Source organism: Haemaphysalis longicornis, unplaced genomic scaffold (assembly GCF_048455015.1).
Source record: "Haemaphysalis longicornis isolate Haplotype H1 unplaced genomic scaffold, Haemaphysalis longicornis Haplotype H1 scaffold_1, whole genome shotgun sequence".
Classification (NCBI taxonomy): domain Eukaryota; kingdom Metazoa; phylum Arthropoda; class Arachnida; order Ixodida; family Ixodidae; genus Haemaphysalis; species Haemaphysalis longicornis.
The window spans coordinates 241638052-241663122 of NW_027526203.1; the positions used below are offsets into that span (position 1 = coordinate 241638052).

The 25071-nt window shown below is 45.5% G+C and overlaps 1 protein-coding gene across 3 annotated transcripts in view; it reads left to right on the plus strand.

The window, feature by feature from the left end:
* LOC144143323 (annexin A4-like) overlaps positions 1–25028 on the plus strand; it is a 43310-nt gene extending 18282 nt beyond the window's left edge. For all 3 annotated transcript variants that reach the window (XM_077675095.1, XM_077675101.1, XM_077675106.1), the window contains 6 exons: positions 940–1019; positions 10152–10208; positions 11914–12103; positions 19971–20029; positions 20164–20286; positions 22335–25028. In XM_077675095.1, coding sequence (XP_077531221.1) covers positions 940–1019; positions 10152–10208; positions 11914–12103; positions 19971–20029; positions 20164–20286; positions 22335–22391 — 566 coding nt within the window. In that variant the 3' untranslated portion in view covers positions 22392–25028. The remainder of the gene's footprint in view (positions 1–939; positions 1020–10151; positions 10209–11913; positions 12104–19970; positions 20030–20163; positions 20287–22334) is intronic.
* Positions 25029–25071: the final 43 nt, after the last annotated feature.

Consider the following 25071-nt stretch of genomic DNA (forward strand, 5'->3'; position numbering starts at 1 on the left):
AGAGGTCCAAAAACACTTTCCTGTACCCAGGTTGCACAGACTCCATGCAGGTTGTCGTGGACATTCATACATTTTATGCTTGCCACAGTAGTGCGACATTGTGGTTAGGGTAATGAGTGCTGGTGTCATCATGCTCTGACCTCGCAAATGATATTGTGCACTCGGTGTAGCTTTCAGCTAGCCAAGTTGTGCGACTTGTGTTTGCAAAATTCCACAGCCCCGAAACCCCAGTAACTTGCTATCCATTCACCTGCTTTATGGTTGCCCTCGTGATGAAAATTTAATACAGTGTAATGCCAGTGTGGCTGGCTACAGGGAAATGTCAGAGGAAAGTTAGGTGCTTGGAAAAATTAGGGCAATTGTCAGGAACATATGACCCATGAATGAGGTATTAGGTGTCTTTTTGCAACTGTTTCCCTTTTATGATGTCCAAACAACTGCGAGCTCCTACTGGGATGCCCAGTTTCATTGCACTGCTCGAATGGTTTGTTTAATTCATCTCATTCAAGCCTGGCGTAACATTGGCAAGCAATTCATCTTGAAAGCCTGGCAAAATATTTGCGAAGAGGCAGCAACACGTCTAACCAGATGATGCCATTTCGAAATGCTGTGCACCAGATTTCCAACAGTTGGGGGGACGATAGTGCTTTTTTTTTTTTTTCCTTTGAATTTTTTGCCAGCTGCCCGTTGGTGCTGAAGTAACTACTACTAAGCAGAAGTGATGGGCTAACCTGTGTGGAATAAAAGAAAAGCCCTTTTTTCGCTGTGTACAGGCCCAGCTAGTCCTTGTGGAGCATGATGGGGATGATGGCCATTTTATGAGTGGTACCAGGCGGATGACTGTTTGCGGCATGGCTGGAGTCCTGTGTTGTCAGCAATTCTTAGTTGTTTTTTAAATGTCTGTACATCAACACATCTCTGCTTTGCCTTGTTTTGCAGAGTATGGCAAGGACCTTGAGTCGGCCGTGACAAGTGAAACATCTGGCGACTTCAAGCGTATCCTTGTCTCCATGTTGACGGTGAGCCTTCGTAATTGCGCGTGTATTTTTGTGACTTATTGGGCAGGATTGTACGAATATACGAAACGTTTGAATGTTGTAGCGAATAACGTGACCTTTGATTTGGCCTCGAATCGGATGGCTCTATTCGAAAACTTTGAATGTTTTGAGTATTTCGAAGTTCCAAAATGCAAAGGGACAGTTGTTTAATCAGATACATGCTGAACTTTTGTTGAAGACTTGTAATGCCGCTCTAAAAAAGCTTCATTCTTTGAGTTTGAACTAGTTGAGCATTGTATGTATCCCACTTTGGGCCCTTGTGATCGACTGCCGCAAGCGTGCACCGCCGTTCTCTGCTAGTGGGGACAGGCTTCCCATAATGCACTGGTGAGAGGGCAGAATAGAGGGGCTTTAGAGCATCCCTGATCTCTGCCAGCTCCACAATTCTGCTTCTTTTGAAATCTTGGCAAGATGGCATTCTGATAATGCGGTCGCCCTCACTCTCCCCAGGGTTCGCACAGGTCCTTGAAAACCTTGAAAACCCTTGAATATACGAGTGTCAATTTCAAGGCCTGGAAAGTCCTGGGATTTTTAAATGGTCCTTGAATACCCTTGAATTTTGTAGCGTAAGCTACACTGCCCGAGGTTTAGCGGTTTCGCGTGTGCCGTGAAGGGCCGTTCTGCGCAAGTGCGAGGAGCACAGGATTGGATCGGATTGGATTGGCTTGGCTTGGATTTGATTTGATTGGATTGTGTTGGATTGGAATCCAATCCAATTGGAGTACGCGTGTGTAGAGAATTTGGTCTACAGATTCGCCGGTCTGCGCATTCAAGAGGACTGACGTTATAGCCGCGGCAAACGCACTGGCGCCGGCTCGTGCTTAGCTCTGCGCCTCCGTTGCACAGCAGCCAAGTCTGACACTGCGCCGGAGCCGCGTGATAGCCGTTTTGCGTGGTTCCTGGAGAGCCGTGCTGCGCATGCTCGAGGAGCAGTGACTGGACTGGACTGGACTAGACTGGACTGGATTGAATTAGATTAGATTGGATTACAAATCGTTTTAGCAGCAGTAAGCATGATAATAAGCCAATCCTATACAACCAGGAAACCCAAGAATAACCAGTTGAACCTTAGCTCACGCTACGTATATCCTGGCATTGCCAAGCTAAGCCACTGCTAATTTTTCTGAAGAGAATCAATGGCCCTGTCTTTTCACAAGAATTTAAAGTGTTTGTCGTGGATTCTGCCAACAAATGTAAAGTGCTAACAAATGTAAAGAAACATTGTAACAATCAAGTTTCAGTGCATTGCATGAAATTATAAGTTCGGTGGATTTTTATTATTACGAGGCAACACTGGGAGCAGGCACTTCTCAATCCAATCCATGTCACGGTACAATTCAGTGAAAGCTGGCTTCTGTTCTCTAGCACCTTCCATCTAGTCTGTGGACGTACGCCCATTGCATGTTTGCTGTGCCTCACACACTCCATCTGCGTTTGCTTGTACGTGCAAATGGTAGACGTGTACATAGTTCGTCCTGCCTTGCAGCAACACTTGCTGATTTAATTTCAGCTGGTACTCATGCTAACAAAGCAAACGATGCAGGCAACATTAACGAAGTTTTGAAATCAAGCAGCCCAAGACGCCAAGAAAAAAGAAAAATCTCTAAATAACAACCATGAAATAAGAATAAAGCTGGAAGAGCATTTACGGACCCGTTAGCGCTCATCTAAATGTGCACTAATGTGCTGAGGCATTGTGCAATAAAGAAATTTTGCATTGTGTTGAAGAAGTTATAAATAATCCCAGATTAAACATTAGATGGGGACCTTGAAAATTTGTTTTCTGGTCCTTGAAAGTGCTTGAAAACCCTTGAATTTTTGCTTTTAAAGCCTGTACGAACCCTGCTCCCCCTCACACTCTAGGTTAAGAAAGCCTTGCTGGGTACTGACGTAAACCTGGAGTCCCCCGATCAATTTTTTAACTTCTGATGTTGCTTTTTTTTTTTTTTCCTTTCGATATAGGACGTAGGAAAAATGAGCTTGCCTAGCTCCACGCTCCTAGACACCCAGCTAAACCTTTCTTGACGAGAAGGCATTCAGGCAGTGGCATTCTTGGTTTGCGACTGTGCAAATTGTTATTATGCACTTGCCGGAGGGTTATTCCCCGTTGTTTTTTGCAAGTTTATTTTAAGCATAAAATGCCCTTTGCAGAACTGGACCCGTGGGCAAGTTCAAAGTGGGGATCATATTGCCATATCATGAAGGCATGCTGGTGGGGGTTTAAAAACCAGGCAAATTTTTCATACCTTGTGCCAGGTTTCTTTCCTGGAACTGACATGAAGGTCTTCCGTTCGCTGTTTTTTAATGAGAACAGTGATAATTGCAGCTTGAGGTCGGCACAAGAGGTCAAAGTTGCCCCCATATGAACGATATTACAGTCTACGCCCGTTACAACGGACACTCTGAATCCGGAAAAAAACGTCCGCTGTAGCCGAAGTATGCAGTATCCGACGGGGGGGGGGGGGGGGGGGGGGGGGCTATGAGCTCTACAGTGGGTACTTTGACCGATATTGCATGCATAGTACATACACTTTGTTCTTTCTACACGCCTGCAGCAGCTCTGCACAGTGTTCGCGCGAGGGCAAAGAATCGCGTAAACACCGATAACAAAACTTAGCACCGGCACTTCGAAAAGGCCTAGCGCATGTGGTCAAGCGTGTAAAGACGCAAGATGAGCTGAGCAAATAACGCAAGAATATAACTAGGCGCAATTATAAACCAGCTATAAAACATCAGTCGTGCCCATCAGCATTAGCTAGGCTCTTTTAAATCCCCTCACGACGAGGCAGGTTTTCCAGAAACCGTTCGTCAAACAAATCGGATCGCTGCCTGACGTTCCCTCAAGGCAGATTCCACATTTTTAGCGATTTTATTCTGGTCATTGAAACAGTTGTAATGAAATAATCTGATGACGGTCAGCTGTAAAATCCAAAGTTAGACCAGTTGGACTGCGCACGGTTACCGGCAGATTGCACACAATGGATGGGGAACAACCCCTACTTGAGGCATTTCTTACCTTTTTCACCGAACGGAACGGGAACGATGCATGCGTGGGAATAATAAAAGCCGAACTTCACTGAACCCGACTTTTTTATTACATAAAAAAACTGACGAGGGCAGACTCGCCTCCGAGTGCACCACTTCGAGTATTCGATTGCCCTGTTTTCAATCTCACCGGAGTCGCGCTTATCGGCAGCGGCCTTGTTCTTGACGGTACAGCGGACACTGTGCTTAGACAGGCCTGTACTTCTGGCGATGTCAGCCTGTTTTTCCTCGTGTTCAACAGCATTAATTACGCTTAATTTATCCGACAGTGAAATCAGCCACCCTGCCGCTCATGCCGCTGGTCGCACAAAAAAAAAAAAGCCACTGGCTTGGCTTGGCTGCGCCACGACCCGGCTGCCAGCAATGTTGCCAGACATAATAGTTTTCTTGCCAAAATAAACGAAAAAGCACGCCGGGCGCCGGCCCCGCGGAAGTCCGCAATAAACGTTCAGTCGAAACAATTTTCGCCTAAAATTTAGTCTGTTGTAGCCGACAGTCTGCTCTAGCCGGGTCCGTTGTGAGCGGAGTGGACTCCATTTAAAATGCATGGGTACCAGACAAACCAACAGAAATGGTCTGTTGTAACCGAAAGTCTGTTGTTGCCGGATCCGCTGTAACGAGCGTAGACTGTATTAGTAAAGCTAAAAGCAGCAGAATAGCTTCTGTAACAGCGGAATAGCTTTATGCCAGCAGCAGAATAGCTTCTGTAACAGCGGAATAGCTTTATGCCATAGAGCAATTTTTGCAACACCTTTTTAAGTAGGCCTTTTTTTCCAGGCTAGGTACCTCATTGTACTTGAGAAATTGTAAATTTGTTCTTTATTGGGAATCAATAAATGTTCATTTTAGTTCGAAAATATTCGAGCCAACTTATATCCACTTCGTATTGGCTTTTAGCCCAAAAATCATTTTTTAGACACCCCTAGTATTGAGCTTTAATGATAGTTGAACAAAGTCACCTGGTGGGGGGACGTAGTTAACTCTTTCGTTACCACGCCTATTCAAATCGATCACCGGTGATCGATGATTTATATTTCCTATTTCGACATGTTGTAGTCGTTTCTCGTACACCTAATGCGGCCAGTGGTTAGTCTAGGCACTGCCCTTTTAGAATCAGTTTAAGTTTTCCCGCTCCGGGGACATTGAGATTTTTGACGGCGTTTTTTGCGAGCTGAGGTGCATGTGTTTTTGAGGAAGGGGGCGTGTCTGCTGCACTTCAGAAAAAAGGATGCAGATCGTGGTTAGGCTGCATTACCATAATATTTTTTTTGTGAAAAGGCTCCTGGCTAGTCAAATACCAAATAATGCTGTCAGCTTTGTGATCCGACAGCGATGAGAGGTGATAATTTTTGAAAATGGCACCAGCTATTCACTAATCATCTTTGGTTCGGACGAAGGGTAGCTTTATCCTTCCAAAGCTTATTTCTGATGGTCCCCCGCATTGGCATTTTCAACCAGTTTCCAGTAGTTTCGGTTTCGTTTTTGCATTGCGAAATTCATATTTGGCGCTACTACGCAGTTACCCAACTACAAGCTCATTTGCCATGGCGCCTCCGTTGCCCGCTACTGCTCCTCAAAACAAGCATGCCGCTCGCGCTTTCACATTATCTACGCCTTGCTTCTGCGATAAGAGCTTCCGTTGAAAGTCAAACGATAACAGCAAGTCGTCTGGTACCAGTTCAGACGAGGAGAACGCTTCCAATTAGCCTTGAACACCACCAGCTGTTCACCGGCCAGTTTCGGTTTCATGCGAGTGTATTTCCGGAGGTCTAGTATCGCTTTTTAGTAGTACTCTCTATTCTGACAAAGTCTCCAACAGCCTTGTATTTGTTTCTTTTCGAAGTTGCTAGGTGGCGCTGCAATGTAGTAGGCTCGTAGTGCTGAACTCGCTTCACAGCCCCACGGCGGCTTGGTGAAAGCTTGCTGGGCATGATTCTAGCGCATCCTACCTTATTCCTGCAAGCATGGGTACCATAGTTAGTTAGAACATGATAATAAACCGCAAATGAAAGTTCTGACTGATAAGTGATTATCAGAATGTCAACAAGCATCCGCCAAAGAGTTTGGTTTTCAACTCCAAGCGGATTTTTTCACATCGCTTGCTTGCCTTCAATATTGTGTCGGTCATAATCATTGACAAGGTGTCTTTACATCACGTGGCGGCTAGTTGGGGCCTTTATTAATGTCAAACCACCAGATTTCTTCTAAAGAGCCATCCAAAATAGCAAAATTTGAAATAGTGGTTGGGCTTCACCACATGGCACGGGCACCACGCGGGCTAGCATTTTCTTTTATATCTGACAAATCGTACTGCGCAACTCAATTTTTTTTCTAAGACGTGTTTTTGAAATGTCTACCTACAAAATCTATATTCTAAATTTTTTCTAATACTGTTGGTTTATTATACACAACTTACTTTTTTCTTATTTTCTTCGACGCGTGGACAAAAATTTCGAATTCGATAATTTTTTTTGCAATCATTATTTACGAAAACATTATTAAAACTGGTGTCGTTGGAAAGCGAGTGGAATAATCTGCATTTCATGTCACTGCAATGTGTGCCTAACCAGTACGTATAGCACAAAAAAATCTTTAGAGTCTTATACCTTTATGAACCTACTCTAAAAGTTTCACCGCTGGATTTGATCAGGAAGAATCTCAAAATCGACTTTGAAAATGCAGCGGGAGCCACAAAATGCTGAATACAGGGCTAAAAAGCTTGCACTTGTGCCACACTAGAAACAACTGCCGGCGGTGGCCATCTTGGGCTTAGTTTTTAGCTGATTTCTTTGTGCGTACTTTGCGCTATCTCAACATGGCGTTGCGTGAGAACGAGTGTTACCGCCGATTTCACGAAGGTCATTTACAAGCAGCTGATTGGCAGGAGAACGCACACTCGAGTCAAGCCCCCCAATTGGCCGGCGCAGTTGAGCTGCCATTTTTTTTGTTTTGTTTTGCTTTTGCAGGCGCGCGTTGGCCGCCGCAGTATTTTCGATTGGGGTGTGTTTTCTCTGGTGATAGTGACTGTGGTTCTGTCGCAATGTCTTTTTGTCTCATGCTGCAATGCTTGGAGACCTTTACCTCAATGAATTACGTGCTGCAAGCGTACGAAAAAACGACTGAGTAGACGGCGGTGCCGAGATCGCCTGTCATATATGAATCTGGTCCGAGAAGCGCCGCGTAAAAACCTCCAGATTTAGTTAGCTGTTGTGCTTTGGTCTTGTGAAAAAAAAAAGTCTGCAGCACATTGTTTGTACTTCCTACTTTGCACTTTCTTCAACGTCTATGCAAACTAATAAAAAGCACAGTTTGTGAAGTTCAGCAAAAAGTAGTTTTCCAGTGCTGTTTACAAAGGTTTTTCATTACTTGCACGGAGCTTTCCAGGTTATTTTTGTGGTGTAGTCGCATACTTGGTTTTTTATTATGAGAAACAGTGTGACACGGCACTTTTTATATTTGGCTATGCTGTAGCAAAAGTGAGAAATTAAAGATGCATTTTTCTCTATCTTATTTTGCGACGTCATGCGCTGCCTTACGGAGTGTTTCATTATGTGGCTTTTCAACTAGGATAAGACTGGTGTCATTTCATTTGCAACCAATAGACCTAGCAGGTGATGCTGTTTGTATTACTCTGGCATTGATCGCCTAATTGAAGCCCACCTGCAGCTCTGCAGTTTATTTTGTGAGGTCACAGAGAGAAAAGGAGAGAGAGGATATGCAGTTTCTGAAGGTTAAAAGTATGAAATTTAATTTTCCTTCACAATTTGTATAGTATTCCTATGAATTTACGTCAGTCTTTCCAGAGTTATCATTGTGTTAGTCACATACTTGGTGTGCTTTTCTTCGTGAAGAACAGAGCTACAAAGTGATGCTAATTATATTGTTGTAGCTATACTGTAGCAAAAGTTACCATCATCTGAAACTTCAAATGCATTCTTCTTAGTTTCTTTTTTTGCAAGACCATGCTGTGCCTTTCGGGGGGTTTTGTAATGTTGCTCTTGGGCTAGGATGACAAGACTGGCACCATTGCATTCGTATTAAATTGATCTAGCAGGTGATGCTATTTTTATTACTCTGACATTGCTCACCTATTTGCAAAAATCTGTGAAGATGAGAATTCTATACGAATTGTTGATATAAACTGTTCCTCTTTCATGCATTGCAAAAGTCTTTGAAATGAATAAAAATAGCATAGCCTGGCAGAATAGACCTTTGGCGTTATATTCATATACCGTATTTACATGATTGTAGGTCGACCCTTTTTTTTTTTTTTTTTTTTCAAATTTGACAACCAATGTTGGGGGGTCGATTTAGAATCGAAGTCGAACTGTCTACCGCTATTAACGGCAAGAGAAACGAGAAGTCAGGGATCTACGAGGTGGGGACAAAGCTGTCCCCACCTCGTAGACCCCCGACCATGGTTATGGTCTAAAGTGTGAACCGCATGGGACGTTTTCTGCTCGCGAAAATGCGCCGCGCTGACGCTGCCGCAAATTCCACTTGCATGCTGCGCGCTACGCGATCGGCGGCGGCAACATGGCGGCATCACCAGCCGCGAAGAGGTGCGCGACTGCTTTTAACCGCTCTTTAAGATATCAGTGAAGGCACAAATGAAGACGTTTGTGCAGGAAAGGAGCTGATAATGTGGTAAAAAACGACACTATAAAGCATTATCCGCGCCGCTAGGGAAAGCGCCAATCAAATATCCGCCACCGTGGTAAGCCTAAACATCTCCGGCGGCGCCAGCTGGCTGGGGCAAGTCGTCAGGTTCCTCCCACTACCGCGCTCGTCACGCGGTAGAACTTAAAAGCAGCACTAGCTGCTGCGCGCGCGAAATCGTCGACGCCGGCGTGAAGAAGTCTCCCGCGGGACACGCGCACGAATCGCGTGCAAAAACGCGTCAAGAAGCGTTTTATTCGTCTCTAATAAACAAAATGAGTATTAGCGAATTCCTTGATTCAATGCGCGGCGCCTTGTTCAGTACACTTCCGAACGCGATTGGGGGAGGTTAGTCGCTCAAAAGTAAATCGCGCACGGCCGCTTCCGTCAGCCGCCATGTTGTTTGTTTTGGCATCGCGCGGCAGTGGCCGCTGCCGGTTGCTTCGATGGTTGTCATCTCGCAGCGAATGTGCTCTTCCCGCTCAACCCACAGCGCATGGTTATTCTGGGTGCTTATACAAAAGCTTTTCTTTTTTAACATCTACCGCGCATACCGCGAGCGCTCGGCTCTTGTGGGAGCATCGATCATTAGTGTCGCCGTGTGGGTTGACGGAAGAGCTTCTCTTTGTGATACGATTTTCTAAGCGGCGCTCTTGTTTTTTTGAGATGCAATTTTAGGGGGTCGACTTACAATCGTGTAAATACGGTAAATCATTGAGTTTCATCAAGCAAAATTGCTTTAAACCCCCGTAAGAAATGCCTCAATAAATAAAGTTTAAAGCATTGTATTTCTTGAACAAATAAAGCTATGTTAAAGCAAATTGCATATTTAAAATCGCCGTAAAAAACTCACCGAGGCTGCCAATTTTCATGCTGGCACTAAAAAAAATCATCTGAAGACCCACCTCTCTCCCCTAAGGCTTTTTGTTGCTTTGCCAAATTGTAGGTTTGGAGCCGCAGTACGATGGGTGTTTTTTTTGGCAGAGGAAGGAAAAAAAGATGGGTCATTGCAGATCATGTCACGTGTATGAATACACACCGCATCATTACCAGTGTTGCTTCAGCAAAACGCTTTGTCGCTTTCTTTGCTCTGCCATTTGTTTTTGAGGCCGTTGTAGGAAATCATCAGAGAAGTTGTGATGAGTGTATTTCGAATACGACGAGTATAATGGCAAGAGTAAGACTACTACGTGGTTGTCTGCACATACAAAAAAGCGTCATCGAGCCGAAAGAAAAAAATGAAAGAACTTGTACAAATCGAATGACAGTGTCAAACAGAAATGAAAATGCTAGGAGTCTGTATGTTAGTTTAAATTGAATTCAAGGAAGCGAGAGTGATAATTGTGTAATAACTGATGTATTTATTTTTTGCTTGTTTCTGCGCCCCAGTGTTCACGTCAAGAGGGAGTGCCCGTAGATGCCAACAGAGCCGCCGACGATGCACAGGTGAGACTTCCTGCATGTGCCATCTTTGCAGGCGTTTAATTTTACAAAGCGAAAAGAATGACCACACGTCCGGGATTTTATTGATACAGTTCTTTGTATCAGCACATTATTGAATCTGTTTTTGTTTTATCTTGTATGTGTGTCGGTTGCTGAATTCTTGTATGGTGTGTTATAATGCAAGCTTTAGTGTACCACGCAGCAGTGAAACTTCCTGATGGTGAAGGCTCAACCAGGGTGCAACTGTTATAAACTTGCATTGTGTTCCTAACTTTCTCTCCTAAGTACTACCGTATTGCCACCAATATGTTACCGGCTTTGGGGGAAGATAAACCTTTTTGTGGCATTGGAATTTAACATTGTGCTGTGCCTAGTGGGAGTTGCGTTGGGTAGTTCAGAAAGCAGGTGATCAGGACTGTTTACGCAGTTTAAGCAACCTGAATTGCGGGACAAGAAGCCGAAACGCGTCGAGTGCCACTGAGGTGTCATCGGTTGTTCTCTTCGGACATTGTGACTGATCTCATGCGGGGAGCGAAGGACTGCGACCCCGTTAAGTAGTGCGATCTGCCCAATATGACAATCTCTACAATTTTTAAAGACAGAAGGTCCTGAGCTCCAAGTTAATGCCGACTTGTCAAACAGGAAGCGCAACAGCCCCAATGACAATTCATAGGACAGTTATGCGTACGTTATCAGCTATGCATACATTATCAGCTACCAGTGAACATCGCATGCGCACTGTTCATTGGTAGCTGGCTAGCATATTCCAAGCCAACGCCGGGCAGTGAGTCACCATGCGTCGCTCCCTGGTGGTGTCGCTTCGAGGCTGCCTCATCAGCCGCCTGCTGTAGGGTATTTTTTGTAGACAAATAAGGCGGTGGCAATGCAAGCGCTCTGTGGCAGAAGTTTATGCCCTTTGAGCACGAAAAGAATGCATTTGAGCACTTCTTGGACACTGTTAGCATCAAATAGGTAGAAAATTCCGACCAGACCTGCAGCGAACTTCATTAACGCGGGATTGCTTTCCAAAAACATTTTGCCGGTAGTATGCGGGATTGTATGGGGATACGAAAATTTTTCGTTGGTGCAGGAATTTCGTACCCGTGGGATTTCGTTATCGCGGGGTTTGACTGTAATAACCAGTTACAGCGATAGTTTTGTGGCTTTGTCAGTTTCGTTATAAATGGACTGCACTGTGTGCTATATATAAATGCCACTAAAATTATAGCAGTATGTTCATTTGTTGGCCTAACAAAAGGACTCGTGCATTCTCAAAAGCCATCTCATAATGTTATAATGAATAAGCATACAAAAACATCAATGGGTGACACACAACAACTAGCCAAAATTGAGCATAGGCATGGGTGGGAATCCTGCCTTTCAAGCCTCCAAATTGCTCATGCAGACATGCACATGCAATCAGCATGATTGACTTAATCAGTTCTGCTCTGTTCTGAAAAGGATGGTGGCTGTCTGTCACACTTAGAGAACTGAAAATGAGCATTAGGATTGAGGACTGAAATAAATCTTGTACAGTGATCATGTGTGTAACTGGATTGGCTTCTGTAACTTGGGTGTGTAACTGAATTGGGAAAAGGAACAGATGAGCAGTGGGGGGGGGAAGCCTGCAGTGGAGGACACCGGTAGGGTTAGGAACGTGCATAGCGCCACGAATGGGCTCTTACGCTGGGTTGTTCCTCTTGCGCAGAAGCTGCACGCAGCTGGCGTGTCCAAGTGGGGGACGGATGAGTCGACCTTCAACGCCATCCTGGCCTCCCAGAGCTATGACCAGCTGCGCCAAGTGTTCCGCGAGTATGTGCGCTTCGCTAACCATGACATCATGGAGGCCATCAAGAAGGAGATGTCTGGCAACTTCAGGCAAGCCCTGCTTACGATAGGTGGGTGCTTCTCTTCCTCTTCCTCCCTCTCTCGTCGTCCGGCCACAAACCATTGGAACAAAGCTGGGGCCTTGATGGGGCGTGCTAGCCAGTTAATGGTGATTTGTGAACTAGGTGTGGCGCACACCCGCCTGGCCGTTTACGGTCAACACCGATAGGGTGCAGGCCCATCCCGCACAGTCGTGGCTAGCACAGTCATCCGACACAAGTGGAGCGAGTGCACACGCACACACGCAAGCATTGTAGACAGTTCCAGCTGCACTCGCTGCTAATGACCCTGTATCTTAGTGGCAGTGTGCAAATTTTAAGTTGTTCACCGTAAATTGCATCCAGTCTCTTCTTTTTCTGAACGTGGCTATCACAATAATAGTTGTGGTGGTTTGGCAACAGTTAAGCCCCTGTGCTCATTAGTAGTGCCGGATGACAGAGGTGATACAGGAATCATAAATGACAATATCGCAAAATAGTGGCCGATGTTGAAGAAATGAGTTGCCCCAGTGAGTAAATACAGGGAGTGTTCGATTACAACTAATTGCGGTCCCTGCACTGGTTTACGTTGAGATGCAGCGAATGGGTTGCCAAAAGTTGACGAAGAAAGTGTTCTCCTCCTCCTCCTCTCTCTCTCTCTCTCCCCCCCCCCTTTTTTTTTTTTTTTTTTTTTGTAGTCACATTTTCAGATTGCATGTATTATATTCAATGTGTTTCTGAAGTTTCACTGTCGAAAACTGTAGGGATGTGTCATAACTGAGGGACTGCTTGCTAGAGTAGCCAACAGACACTAACTCTTAGTTACTCTCGTGCCACTATGGTTTTTCATTTTCATGTGTTCTTGGCTAACGTAACGCATGGTGATATTGAACAAGGTCATTAAGGAAATTATGTCAGCGTATTCTTTAAAGCAGACCATAATAGTGTGCTGGGTGCCTGGACACAGCGGAATTCCTGGCAATGAAATCTCTGACCAGAGCGCCGCTGCAGCAGCACTCCACTGTGAAATCGATGTTCCTCAGCTGTCCTATCTTGACATAAAATTGCCCATTCGTAAGGCACTACGGAAACAGTGGCAGCAACACTGGGACACACAGACAGTAAAGAAACTATAAAACTGTGTTGGTGGAGCTGGTTGCCATTCGTGATGGCCTGTGTGCTTTAGCTTCTGAGCTCGGCGCTGCCCCACCACCGCGCTTGGTATTAAACACCGATTCCACTCAGGCTGCTCGAGAGCTCCGGCGCGTCAACAGTACACTGGGCATTACATGCGAGGTGCACCAGATACTCCAATCATTCCCGTGCCCTGTTCGCATCCTGTTCGCATCCTCTGGACCCGTCGGAGCATGACCATGCACGCCCTCGCCGACTCGGTTGCTCACCCGCAGCAAGTAATGCACCTACTCCCACTTCTGCAGCTCTCACTGGAAGACACCCTACTCATCAAGAAAGATATTCTTCGGCGCTGCATGCGTGCCCTTCTCCCTCCGCGTGGGTCTGACCTTCCTGGCGGCTTAACCCGCCATGAAGAGGTCGTGCTTCGAAGAATCCGCCTGGGCGTCACACTGACACCTGCTGTGCGAGCAACATGGACTTCAAGTCTTGCAGATCCCTCCTCGACCTGCCCCTACTGCCCTGCCCCTATTGCTGCGGCGACATTAGAACACTTGCTAGGGACGTGTCCAGGGCTTCAATCCACCCGAGCTTGACACATGGGGCTCACAGGACATCGCCCAGGCCGACCTCCCGATATTCATCGGTGGACGCACGGCTCACTTTACAAGAAACTACAGTCTATGCTCGTTAGAGCGGATCCGGCAACAACAGACTTTCGGTTACAACAGACCATTTCTGTTGGTTTGTCTGGTCCCCATGCATTTTAATCCACTCCGTTCATAACGGACCCAGCTATAGCGGACTATCGGCTACAACAGACTAAATTTTAGGCGAAAATTGTTTCGACTGAATGTTTATAGCGGACTTCCGCGGAGCCGGAACTCGATATGCTTTTTCTTTGTTTATTTTGGCGAAGAAACTGTTACGTCTGGCAACATTGTCAGCAGCCGGGCCGTTGGCGCAGCCAAGCCAAGCCAGTGCCGCTGGCCTTTGTTTTTTTTTCGTGCGAGTGGCGGAATGAGCGGCAGGCTAGCTGATTTCACTGATAGATAAATTAAATACGATTAACGCTGTCGAACACGGCGAAAAACACGCCAACATCGCCAAAAGTGTACAGGCCTATCTAAGCAGACGGTCCGTTCTACCGTTAAGAACAAGGCCGCTGCCAAGAAACGCGGCTGGTGGGATTGAACAACAGCGCTTTCGAATAATGGAAACTAGCGCACTCGGAGTCGAGTCTGCCCTCCATCTTCACAGGTTCTTTTATGTAATAAAGAACTCGGGTTCAGTGAAGCTCGCTATTTATTATTCCCACGCATGCATTTTGCGTTCCGTTCGGTGAAAAAGGTAAATTCTTAAAGTAGGAGGCTGGCTCCCATCCACTGTGTGCAATGTGCGGGTGGCCGTGCACAGTTGAACTGGTAGAACTTTCGTCATTTACAGCTGTCCATCAGAATATATCGTATGGGCTGTTTTAATGCCCAGACTATAATTATAAGAAATGCGGAAGCTTCCTTGGGGGAACGTCAAGCATCGATCCGATTTGCTTGAATGGTGCCTCGTCACGAAGGGTTTTAAAAGAGCCTAGCTAATTCTGCTGGCCACGACTGATTTTATAGCGGGTTAGTGATTGCTCCTTGATATATTCTTGCTTTCTTTGTGCAGCTTAGCGTGCGTCTTTACGCACTCGACCACATGTGCTAGGCCTTTTCCAAGTGCCGATGCTAAGCTTAGGAAACACGGTTTGTAGGTGATTCTTTCCCCCGCGTGAACGCTGTGCATAGGTGCTGCACGCGCGTAGAAAGAACAGAGGGTCCGCATGTATGTGCAGTACTGGTCAATGTGCGCAATTTTGCGCTTGTATACCCCCCCTCCCCCCTTCTTCCCAACCTGGTCGGATACTGCACACTTCGGCTACAGCGGACGTTTTTTTCCGGATTAAGAGGGTCCGTTGTAACGAGCGTGGACTGTATTGGAATTTATTTCCGAAACTGGACTATAGTTTGCTGTAGTGCGCCCGCCTCACGTTGTTTTCTTTTCTTTTGTTTGCTTGCCTTCTGTGCCGTACCCCTGTTGTGTTTTGTCCATTGTTTTCATGTTACCTATGCCCTGTGGCAAAATGGCGCAAAAAAAACTATAAAACCCAAACTTGCCAGCTACTACACAGGAAAACATCACAGAACAGAAGTGTACATGTGCAGACTACGTATAGGCCATACATCTGCCACTCATTCCCAGTCTGTCAGTAATGCATGCTCTCGTTGAATGTCCGCTCTTCCACAGTGCGGGAAAGAATCATTTCGGGGAACTGTACACTCACATGATCAACCTTTCATTCCAAGTAAACGTCTTTTTGCTTACCTTGGAGACATTGCATTTTTAAAAGGCATCTCATACCACACATGGTAACAAAGCCCCTCAGAGAGGGCAGCTTTGATTGAGCATTCATTTTTTACTCTTGCCTCATAATCATTTGGCGAACTCCAAAGTTTTTGTTTTAAATTAAGGGCTCTGTACACCCCACACTAACCTATCACAGTTCTAACTATTTTAGTTAAAATACTACACCAGAAACGACACGATCATTGTGTTGGCGCTCTTCGGCCTTTGTTGCCCTTGCGTCAGATAACAAACATCATCGACATAACCCATGGTGGTTACATACACTTTTGTATAAGGTTTTTGTGGGTCAAGCTTCTGTGCACAGCCATGGCAGTGTGTTGGAAGAGCCAACTGCCCAAAGAGTGGGGGTGCCGTTCTGTGAAGTGGCATGCCTTGTGGCAAAGCCACCTTTCATTGCTTTTGGGTGTGTCAATTTTTTTGAATATGGGAAAAAAATCCTTGAAATGGACCACAAGGCACTCGAACCAAATCGAACAGCAACCACTACTGACAACGTCCATCACCACCCTTAATTTTAGAGCGTCAACCGCGGGTTACTTGCCCCAACTTTCACTTCACCCCATTGAGAGCGATGCTCTCAATGCCCTTGGCGTTCGTTAATGGCTGATGCAAACAGTTATCTGAGGGGCCTGTTCCCCAGGGAAGTCAAGCAGTTGGTATCTGCTTGGTATCTGCATTCGTTCCTTTCCCTGGAGGAAGTAAAACAAAAAAGAAACTGCTTAGAATCACTGCCCCAAAAGACTTCGCATACACACAGTCTAGTCTCGTTAATAAACGATAATCGGAAAAGACTTAAGGGGGGGATGCGGCCTTTGAAAACCGAAAAATCTCGAAATAAGCAATTTTTGGAAAACCCTGTATTTGGGTTGTATATGTCATAAACTAGCTTTTCTGAAATTATCAGCTCGTAATTCATCGTAAAAATGTCAAAAAACGAATACCGTATTTACTCGCATAATCCTCGCACTTTTTTTTCGGAAAAGTCAATGCAAAGTTAGGGGTGCGAGAATTATGCGGGGAAAAAAAAAAAATCCGGTGCAGTGTTGCCAATTTGCCGTATGCTAATCCCGCTAAATGTAGCAGTCGTTTTTGTATAGGTAAGCTCAGTGTTGCCAACAGCAGCTATTTCTTTTTATTTTATTATTAACAGTCTCCCGTCGATCAGCGATCATGAAATTGCCGCCTTTGCTTTCTGGCGCGCGCTCTATCTCGTCGTCGTATGTGCGTGCCCTACTCCAGTAACGCACGTTGAAGTCGGTGACGCCGAAGTGCCTGCCTGCGGCACGGTTGCCGTGTTCGATCGCGTACTCTTTCGCTTTCAATTTGAAAGCGGCAGTGTAGCTGGCGTTCCTCCCCATGGCAAAGCGGCACCAAGCACAAAACAATTAGATCGAAAAGTTCTCAAAACGGCAGCGAGCTATCCACCACTGACGCGAGTGACTCACTGACTGCTGCCGCTCAACGGCGGGACCACGACGGCGACACGACAGCGGGCTGCGCGAACACCGTCTAGTTGCGCGCACGCGAAACATGCGCGAAACGGGTTCAAGGACAGTGTGAGCAGCGTGTTAGGGCGCCTAATTAGGGAGTAGCCATGCAGGTTGTTAGGGAGCCTGGATGGCCTTGGATACACAGCGCTCTCCGCCGAACGGAGAGGCGGCGGGGGAGGGCGCGCGTTGGAGAGCGCGTGCACCATGCGGGTTTCGCGAGCAGGCAACTTTCGCCGCTGCAAAGTTGGGGGTGCGAGGATTATGCGAGGAACCAGAAAATTCAAGTTTTGGTGGCTCACATTAGGGGTGCGAGGATTACGCGAGTAAATACGGTATATAACCAGCCGCGGCATCTCCCGAGGAGCGAGGAGCATCACCCGAGGAGCGAAGAGCGCTGAAGGGGGTTAAAAAAAATTTGAAGAATGTCATACCCTGTAGTGGTCTTTTGACTACAATTGAAAAGTATTCTGAACTTCCTACCGTATGTCAGTACCTTGCTAGGCTTTCCACGAGTGGGCAACATGTACACCTCCAACACAACTACTGAAGCTATCATCCTGAAATTTCAAATTTCACCATTTGGAGTGTTTTCCAATGTGCCTACCAAATTTCATTACTCTATGTCAAAAAATAAAGTTTGCTCCGATCAAAATGACCAAAACATCGTTTTTCCGAAAGCCACGTATTCGGCTTCTGTTTCCTATTCTGTGCATCTGCAAAGCTTTTCCCCGAAAAAGCGTCGCAAAGTGGCATAAAAAAATACTTTTGCCAGGTGCGGTGACAAAATATCAGCGCAAAAGGGCGAAAAAACTGCAATTTTCGGAGCGCTGCATCTCCGCAACAGTGCCACCGGGCGCGGCCATCTTGACATCGTTAGATCAGCTGAGCGATCGTCTTTCCGGTTCCGCTTGTCTCTTTACCGTATTTACACGATTGTAGGTCGACCTTTTTTCCAAATTTGAGAATCCAATGTTGGGGGGTCGACTTAGAATCGAAATCGAACCGTCTACCGCTAGTAACGGAAAGAGAAACGAGATATCGGGGGTGCTACGAGGTGGGGACAGATTTGCACCTTCGTTGGCATGGGCATGGTTATGGTCTAAAGTGTGAACCGCATGGGGCGTTCTCTGGTCGCGAAAACGCGCCGCGCACGACACAGCCGCGCTGCCGCTGCCGCGAATACCACCCGCATGCTGCGCGCTATCGATCGGGGGCAGCAACATGGTGTGTCACCAGCCGAGAAAAGGTGCGCGTAGCTCCAGCGACCGCTTCTAAACGCTCTTTTAAGATATCGCAACGTTTCCCGTGAACTTCTAATAATCATGCAAACAGGTGTGAGTTAGGAATATAGGAATAAAAATACGTTCTCTGCGTTAAGAATGTGCCTTATTGTCGCAGCATTTAACAGTGAATTTTTTAGGGAAATTATTGATACTGATGCATACATCTATGGCTTAGGGCATACTGGCTGTGCTGTGAGAAATATTGGATGACTTGAATGTCAAAAGCATTAAAACAATGCTCTTGCATTGAAGTTGGAGTTGTGCAGAATATTATACCAAACTTCAAAGTAGCTCATTTGCATCCTTGTGGTATGCAAACTTTTGACAATGAACATCTACACGTATGAGTACTAAGTTGCTGCTCCAGGCAAGGTTATAAAACATAAAAGAAGCCAAAAGTCATTTTCAAATTTAAATAATAAAAAAATAAGAGTGCTTCACTTGTTGCCATGGTGACCACTGCAAAGGGAAGTTGTCCAGTGCGATACAGCCAACCAGCTAACTTACATTGCATTGAAAGCCCGTTGAAAGCCATCTCCCCCACCATTTGGTCTGCAAACTGGGCTATGTACTTTTCTCAGAGGAGCTGAAAATGATGTTTTGTGAAAAGAGAAAGGCTGTAAAAGGCACTCCAACTTCAAGGCAAAGCCTTCCAGAAGCCCCATGTTCAAAAGGACACGAAAGGCTAAAACGCTGACGACTTTTGATAAGTGCAACCAATGTTGCAACTTCGGAAGCCATTTTCTCAACAGTATTTTTTTTTTTTTTTGCCACAAATATTGTTATTGCATTACATTTCTTGATGAACAGTTCAGGTCGTGACAGTCTTGGTTTTCCAGATATATTTTTTGGTATTTGTTATTCAAGTAGTCATTCACAGTCAACATGCCTGTTGTACATTAACCTCTAAAAAAAAAATGAACTAACGAACATTGTGTTGTAAAAAAAATTCTAATACTGTCACGACTTCGTTCATTCATTTGGGAATGCAAAGCACTTCGAACAATTTTTCTATCATGTTTTATAAGCCGCTCAAGCTCGGTACAAGCGGAACAGAAAGTTCAATAAATAAAAAAGTTTTCAAAATATTATTGTGAAATTTCTATTGTGTTATCACAGAAGCATTTCCAGTTGCTGTGCCAATTTTCATCGAAATCCACAAAGAAATAAAAAAGTTGATTTTGAAAGCCACGTCCCCCCTTAAAAGGATGCTTTGGCTGGTGAAGCCACAATATTTGGAGGAATTTAAGTTGAAGTTGTCACATAGTTTCACAGGTCTACGGTCTACAGGTCTACAGGACTTTTGCTGAGGCAGTCATCAATCTTGTCTCTGACTTCATAGATTGCCCGGGTGACCCAGGCATTACCTGAGTGATGCTGAAATGATGGCATTGTTGATGGATGATGACTTTGATAACCAGGGCATGCACCCTGGTGTGTTACCATAAATTGAGCATTTCAAGCAGAAAGAAGGGAACCTCGCACGGGAGGAGCAGATGCTTCCGAAATACCCAGTAATATATGCAGGGCGAGATATATTGATAATTGTCAAGTTGCTGCAGCAATTTTTTATTTTTCTCATTCCAGTGAAATCTGTCTACAACACGGAGCTGTACTTTGCCGAGAAGCTGCACGACGCTATGAAGGTTTGTACATCTTTTGAATTTCCGTGTCGATTGCCTTTTGCCAAGCAGCTGTGTCTTTTGGAACTCCATTTTGGGTGAACGGGGCTTGATGGGACTGGCGCACTGTCTTACCCCCTTTCGTGCCAATGTTGCAGGGTGCCGGCACTGACGACAAAACCCTGATCCGCATTGTTGTAAGCCGCTGTGAGTCTGACTTGGCTATCGTCAAGCAGGAATTCCAGAGGGCCTATGGCAAGAGCCTTGAGGAAGCCATCAAGGTGAGAGGCTGCACCTGTGATTGGGGGGCTTGCTGCAAACTGCACCAGCTTCTTCTGTGAGGCAGGCCAGTGGCTGCACATGCACCAACGCTGCTTGAGCAACCGCCCTGCATCCCGCAAGGGATTAAGATATCAAGTCACCCAAGTTTCTGACTCTAAAAACTCTCGGAGGTGGGGAGGTGTTGTGGTGGTGAGGAGGGGACAAGTGACGTAAAAGTCAGTGACAGTGTAACTAGTGGACTTTTATATAAAAAGCAAGTGCCATAAAAGCAGGGTCTACAAAACCACGAACCGGCAATAGTACTGCTGGCAAATGAATGCTTGGACACCATTTTTATTTGATAGTGGTGTCAGGTTGGCTTCATTTTTGTACAGGTACATCAGGAGGTAAATTATGAAAAGGTTTGGGGTGTGCGAATATTTTAAACCTGAATATCACAGCGAATAAAGCAATATCTGATTTGACCTCGAATTGAATGGCACTTGTATTAGAAAGCTTTGAATAAATTTTCAAATTATTTCAAATTTTTCAAACATTTTCAAATTAGTTCAAAAGTATGTGCCAGTGTTCTCCTCTACGGGCGCTGGGCTTTCCTGCACTGCTCCAGTGATGTGTGGTGAAACGGCGAAGGTGCATTTGAGGAGAGCCTTTTATCTCCATGGCATTGGGCTAACCCCGCCTCCCCCTGCTCCTATTTTCGCAACCTGATAAGGTTGCAAAAATAGGAGCAGGGGGAGGCGGGGGAAGCATAATCAAAGCATCATCACGCATAAGTCATATTTTGCAGTAATAAGGAATAGGTAGTCCTTCTTTCTAGTCACCTCTAAAAAAGATGCAGCGGGCAGGAGCTGCTATATCAGACACTCCACACTCGTGAAGTGGTGCTGCCATCTAAGACACCTCATGTGTACCACAATTGATTTTGGGAATTGAAGGACAAATAAAAAAAGGGGGGGCAAGACAAGCCCTGACAAAACTTCAGACTGGAGGTTGGTTTGTGGAAATGCAATCAGCTAGCAGCATTCCCTGAGGGTGCGGCTCCTGCGCTGTACAGCATTATCTTTAAAACTGCACAACTCTGGCCATACATGTGTGGCACCAGCCAAGTGGGAGGCACCCTTGGCACTATACGTTTACTGTTGTGCCTGCGGACGAGCTCTTTGTGTAAAGCACAGCAGGAGGTGTTCACCTATCCTTGTGTTCACCTATCCATGTACCGGCTACGAGAAAGTTGGGGGGGCACAAGTCCGAGACAACTATGCTAATAAGTGGACAACTATTCTATTTGCACCATTTTGATATAGTCTCATTTTCTTGCACCAAGCTGCACCAGAAGCGCAAAAATTATGCCACTTAAAGGAGCACCGACACGAAAATTTTATGTTACACTTTTATTGCTTTTATCGATGCTTAATGGCCTGGCGAACCTGAAACAGCACTTCAAATACTCAGCGCGCGATAGTTAATTACATTGAACGGCCTGAAAATCGTTTGTTTCAAATTCCCGCGCTTTCATCCCGAAAGGCGCATATGACAAAATCCTGGCCTGACCTCACTGCTTTGTGCGGACATCACCGGCGCCCGCTTGAGAGGGTGTTGCACCCGGCCACCGCTCGTGGGGCCGCGCGCGTGAAGTGACGTCACGAGTTTTTGACGAGCGCTGTCGCGTCACTTCTTTTGGCTTCACGGGGTGATGTCACGCTGATGTCCATTTGCCTGAGTGCCGCTCCGCGCGCTGCTCCGTCGGCGCGATGAATGAGATCCAATTGAACTATGTTCTTCGCGTCGCAGGCCGCTCATATTTCAGCCAGGGTATTTTGTTGAGTGAAGGAAGCGAACTGTGCAATAATATTAATGCCGAAAATTGATGTCAGAGCTCCTTTAAGCACTAAACCCACGAATTCTTGCATGCATGCCGCTTCAAGCTGGGAATAAAGGTTAAGCTGGTGGCTTGCTCTAAATAAACATCGCTGTTGTAAGACCACTTGCATCGTAGTGCGGACCCAAGCTCCCCACCAGCGGCTTTCTCACTCGTTTCTTTGTGCAGGGCGACACGTCTGGCGATTATCGAAAGGTCCTGATTGCGCTCGTCTCTGGAAACTAGTTGGAGAGAACGGCCACTCCCTTCCGAAGAGATAGCGCTTGTGACATCTCGACAACGCCAAGTGGCTACATTCGTTTCTTTTCCGACTGTGCAAGCAGTCGTTCCACTCTGCGCTCGCGCTCTGACTGGTGTTGGAACTTCCTCGCTCTGTATTCAATGCTCTTCGTGTGGTAACATGGCGCTTTGCCTGCTGCTGCTGCAGCTGTTGCAGTTGATTGTTGTCCCCTGTAGAACTTATTGTGTTTATGTTTTTTGTTAAAAGTCTAAATTGCTTCAGCATGTTATCCATTTTAATGTGAAAGAACGTGGTTGATCTTTACGACATTCATTGCTGCTGTACTTAATAATAGAAATTTAATTTGGCCCATTCCATTGTCACCTCATGGGTGCTTGTGCAATTTTTTAATGTCCTGATAAGAACCTTTCAGTCCCAGCAGAGAGAAATATTAAATGTTGTATAAAGTAAAGGTCAAAAGTGAATCGCTTATGGCCAAAGTTGCAGTTTTTACAGTAGCTTTTGAGATGTATTTACAAACATGCTGCCATACGGGACCACAGTCCAAAGTGAGCAAAAGGTGTACGAGTCCTGGGCTGTACACTGGGAAAGGCAGAAAGCCAAGCGAGCATTAAATCTGTCACCCATGTGACGGCAGTGTTTTGGTAGTTGTTTTTTGTGGTGACTTTACCTTGCTCTATGTGGTTGTTTTGTTGTGAAAGTTTCTATGAGGCTGTTGAGAGTTTAAAGTTTAGCGGCTTAGAGTATATTATCCATGTTGCTCGCCAACATGTGCTGCGGCTCAGCCCAGCGTCCGGTGCAGATGTCACACCCCGGTGAACGATTGTCTTTTGTCGCAAGATGTTTTATGAAACAGTTGCGGCAGCTCTAGTTCTTCAAGTCAGGCGTGTGTCCTGAATTTAACCTTGTTGTGCTGTTTTGTTACTTCCGTGTTTTACTAACACAGGTGGTTGTTTTGTCTGTATTTGGTAGAGCTGTGCAAATATATGAATATGTAGCAGCGCACAATTGTGGCTTGTCGGAATGTCTCAATTTCAAAGAGTGGTCACCACAAAAAAAGGAGGCATCCTGTGCACTCTGCCGCAGTCTTTCATTGCTGTGTGTTGAGTGTAGCAAACAGTTCAGGCAACAATTTAGCCATTGCAAACCAAGAAAAACTTTCATTTTATTGCCTTCTTTGTTTAATTGCTGTGTGATGAACAATTTCACGTGCAACCTTAATTTTGTGAATAAAGCGAATATTTGCTAAGATACAAACACCCAATGTATTCGCACAGTTCTATTTTCCAGAGTACTTAACCGTTAGCCTTTGGGTTTCAATGTGTAGTGTTTGTCCTCCGTTGCAGAAGTGTTAGTACTTAATATATTTATTCCTTGGCAGTCCTGTCCTGAGTGCTTTTAACCTGCTTTCTCGCCTGTCTCTGTCAATCCTTTGGGAAGCCCTTTTGTTCTCGAGAAGAGTTTTTTGTTACTCTGATCTTCTGTGACAGTGCTACCAGTTATCTGGTGCCTTGACAACAACTTACATTTATGCTACTCAGCATTACTGCACTCTTTTGGCACTGCACACAGCCTGAACTGCCCCACTAAGTTAATTTCAGGCTGAGAGTACACGTGTTCACTCAAGGCACCAGATGCTCTGGAGGCTTGCGATGGGCTTTATGCGTGTGACCCTATGTAGCACGTGATATTCGAACTCGCGAAAGTGAGTTGCGCGCAATCGTTCGGATAACAATTCTATTTTAAGGTCACCCGTGCCATGGCACACTCTACTAACCACTAATGCTGGCAGCAGCTTTTGCTTTTTTTCTCTCTCTCTGGGAAGTGTATCTGGGATGCAAAAGTTTGACCATTCGTAACTTTACTGTTGACAGCATATAACGAAACTGACGGTAATCTTATTTTTTCAGGTAAATTGCAGATTTAGTTTTGCTTTTAGTTTCATAGGTGCACACAACAGTGATGCATTATTTTTGGGGACTCCAGATTTGTTAGGCCAAGCATTTTCTAAAATTCAGCCAGCTTTTGCACCCAGTGGTTGGGCATTTACAAGTTGGCCGTGCAAGTGTTTAGCTGCTGGCATCCGACGATAACCTCGTGGGTAGCTGTGGGTGTGCTTTGCGTAGTGCCTTGCAAACGTGTAGGGTCATTTTGAGCCACGCTCTGTTGTAATGCCCACAGAGTTTAGACTTGAATGTGCTTAGCCTGCCCGTATGCCGAGCACAGCATACCTAGCCACGCAGCCTCCACTGGCAAGTGTAATGGGCTGCAGGGATGGATCGCTAGTTATTACTCTTCAATATCTGTTTTGGTTACTCTATCGTGGAATGGTTTCCCTTTTTACTGATTGCACAAAATTTATTGTTTGGTATTTCATGGATGGTTGGCTTGTTTCTGTCCATTACAGTTCTCAGTGTTGCAAGATCAAGGAAGGTTTGGAAAGAAAAGAACAATTGTCCATTTGTTTTATACGTATACACACACACACATGTACTGCCAAAAAGTATCCATTTTATGGCATTTTTACTAACCCTGTACTCTTATTGATAATTGCTCTCTCCTTCTACTGTTTGAAGTATATATATACTAACCTCGTGAATAAACTGGTGCATGCTTGCAAATCATCAGTGTTTCATCACTGCACCAGGTGCAACCTTGTTCTAG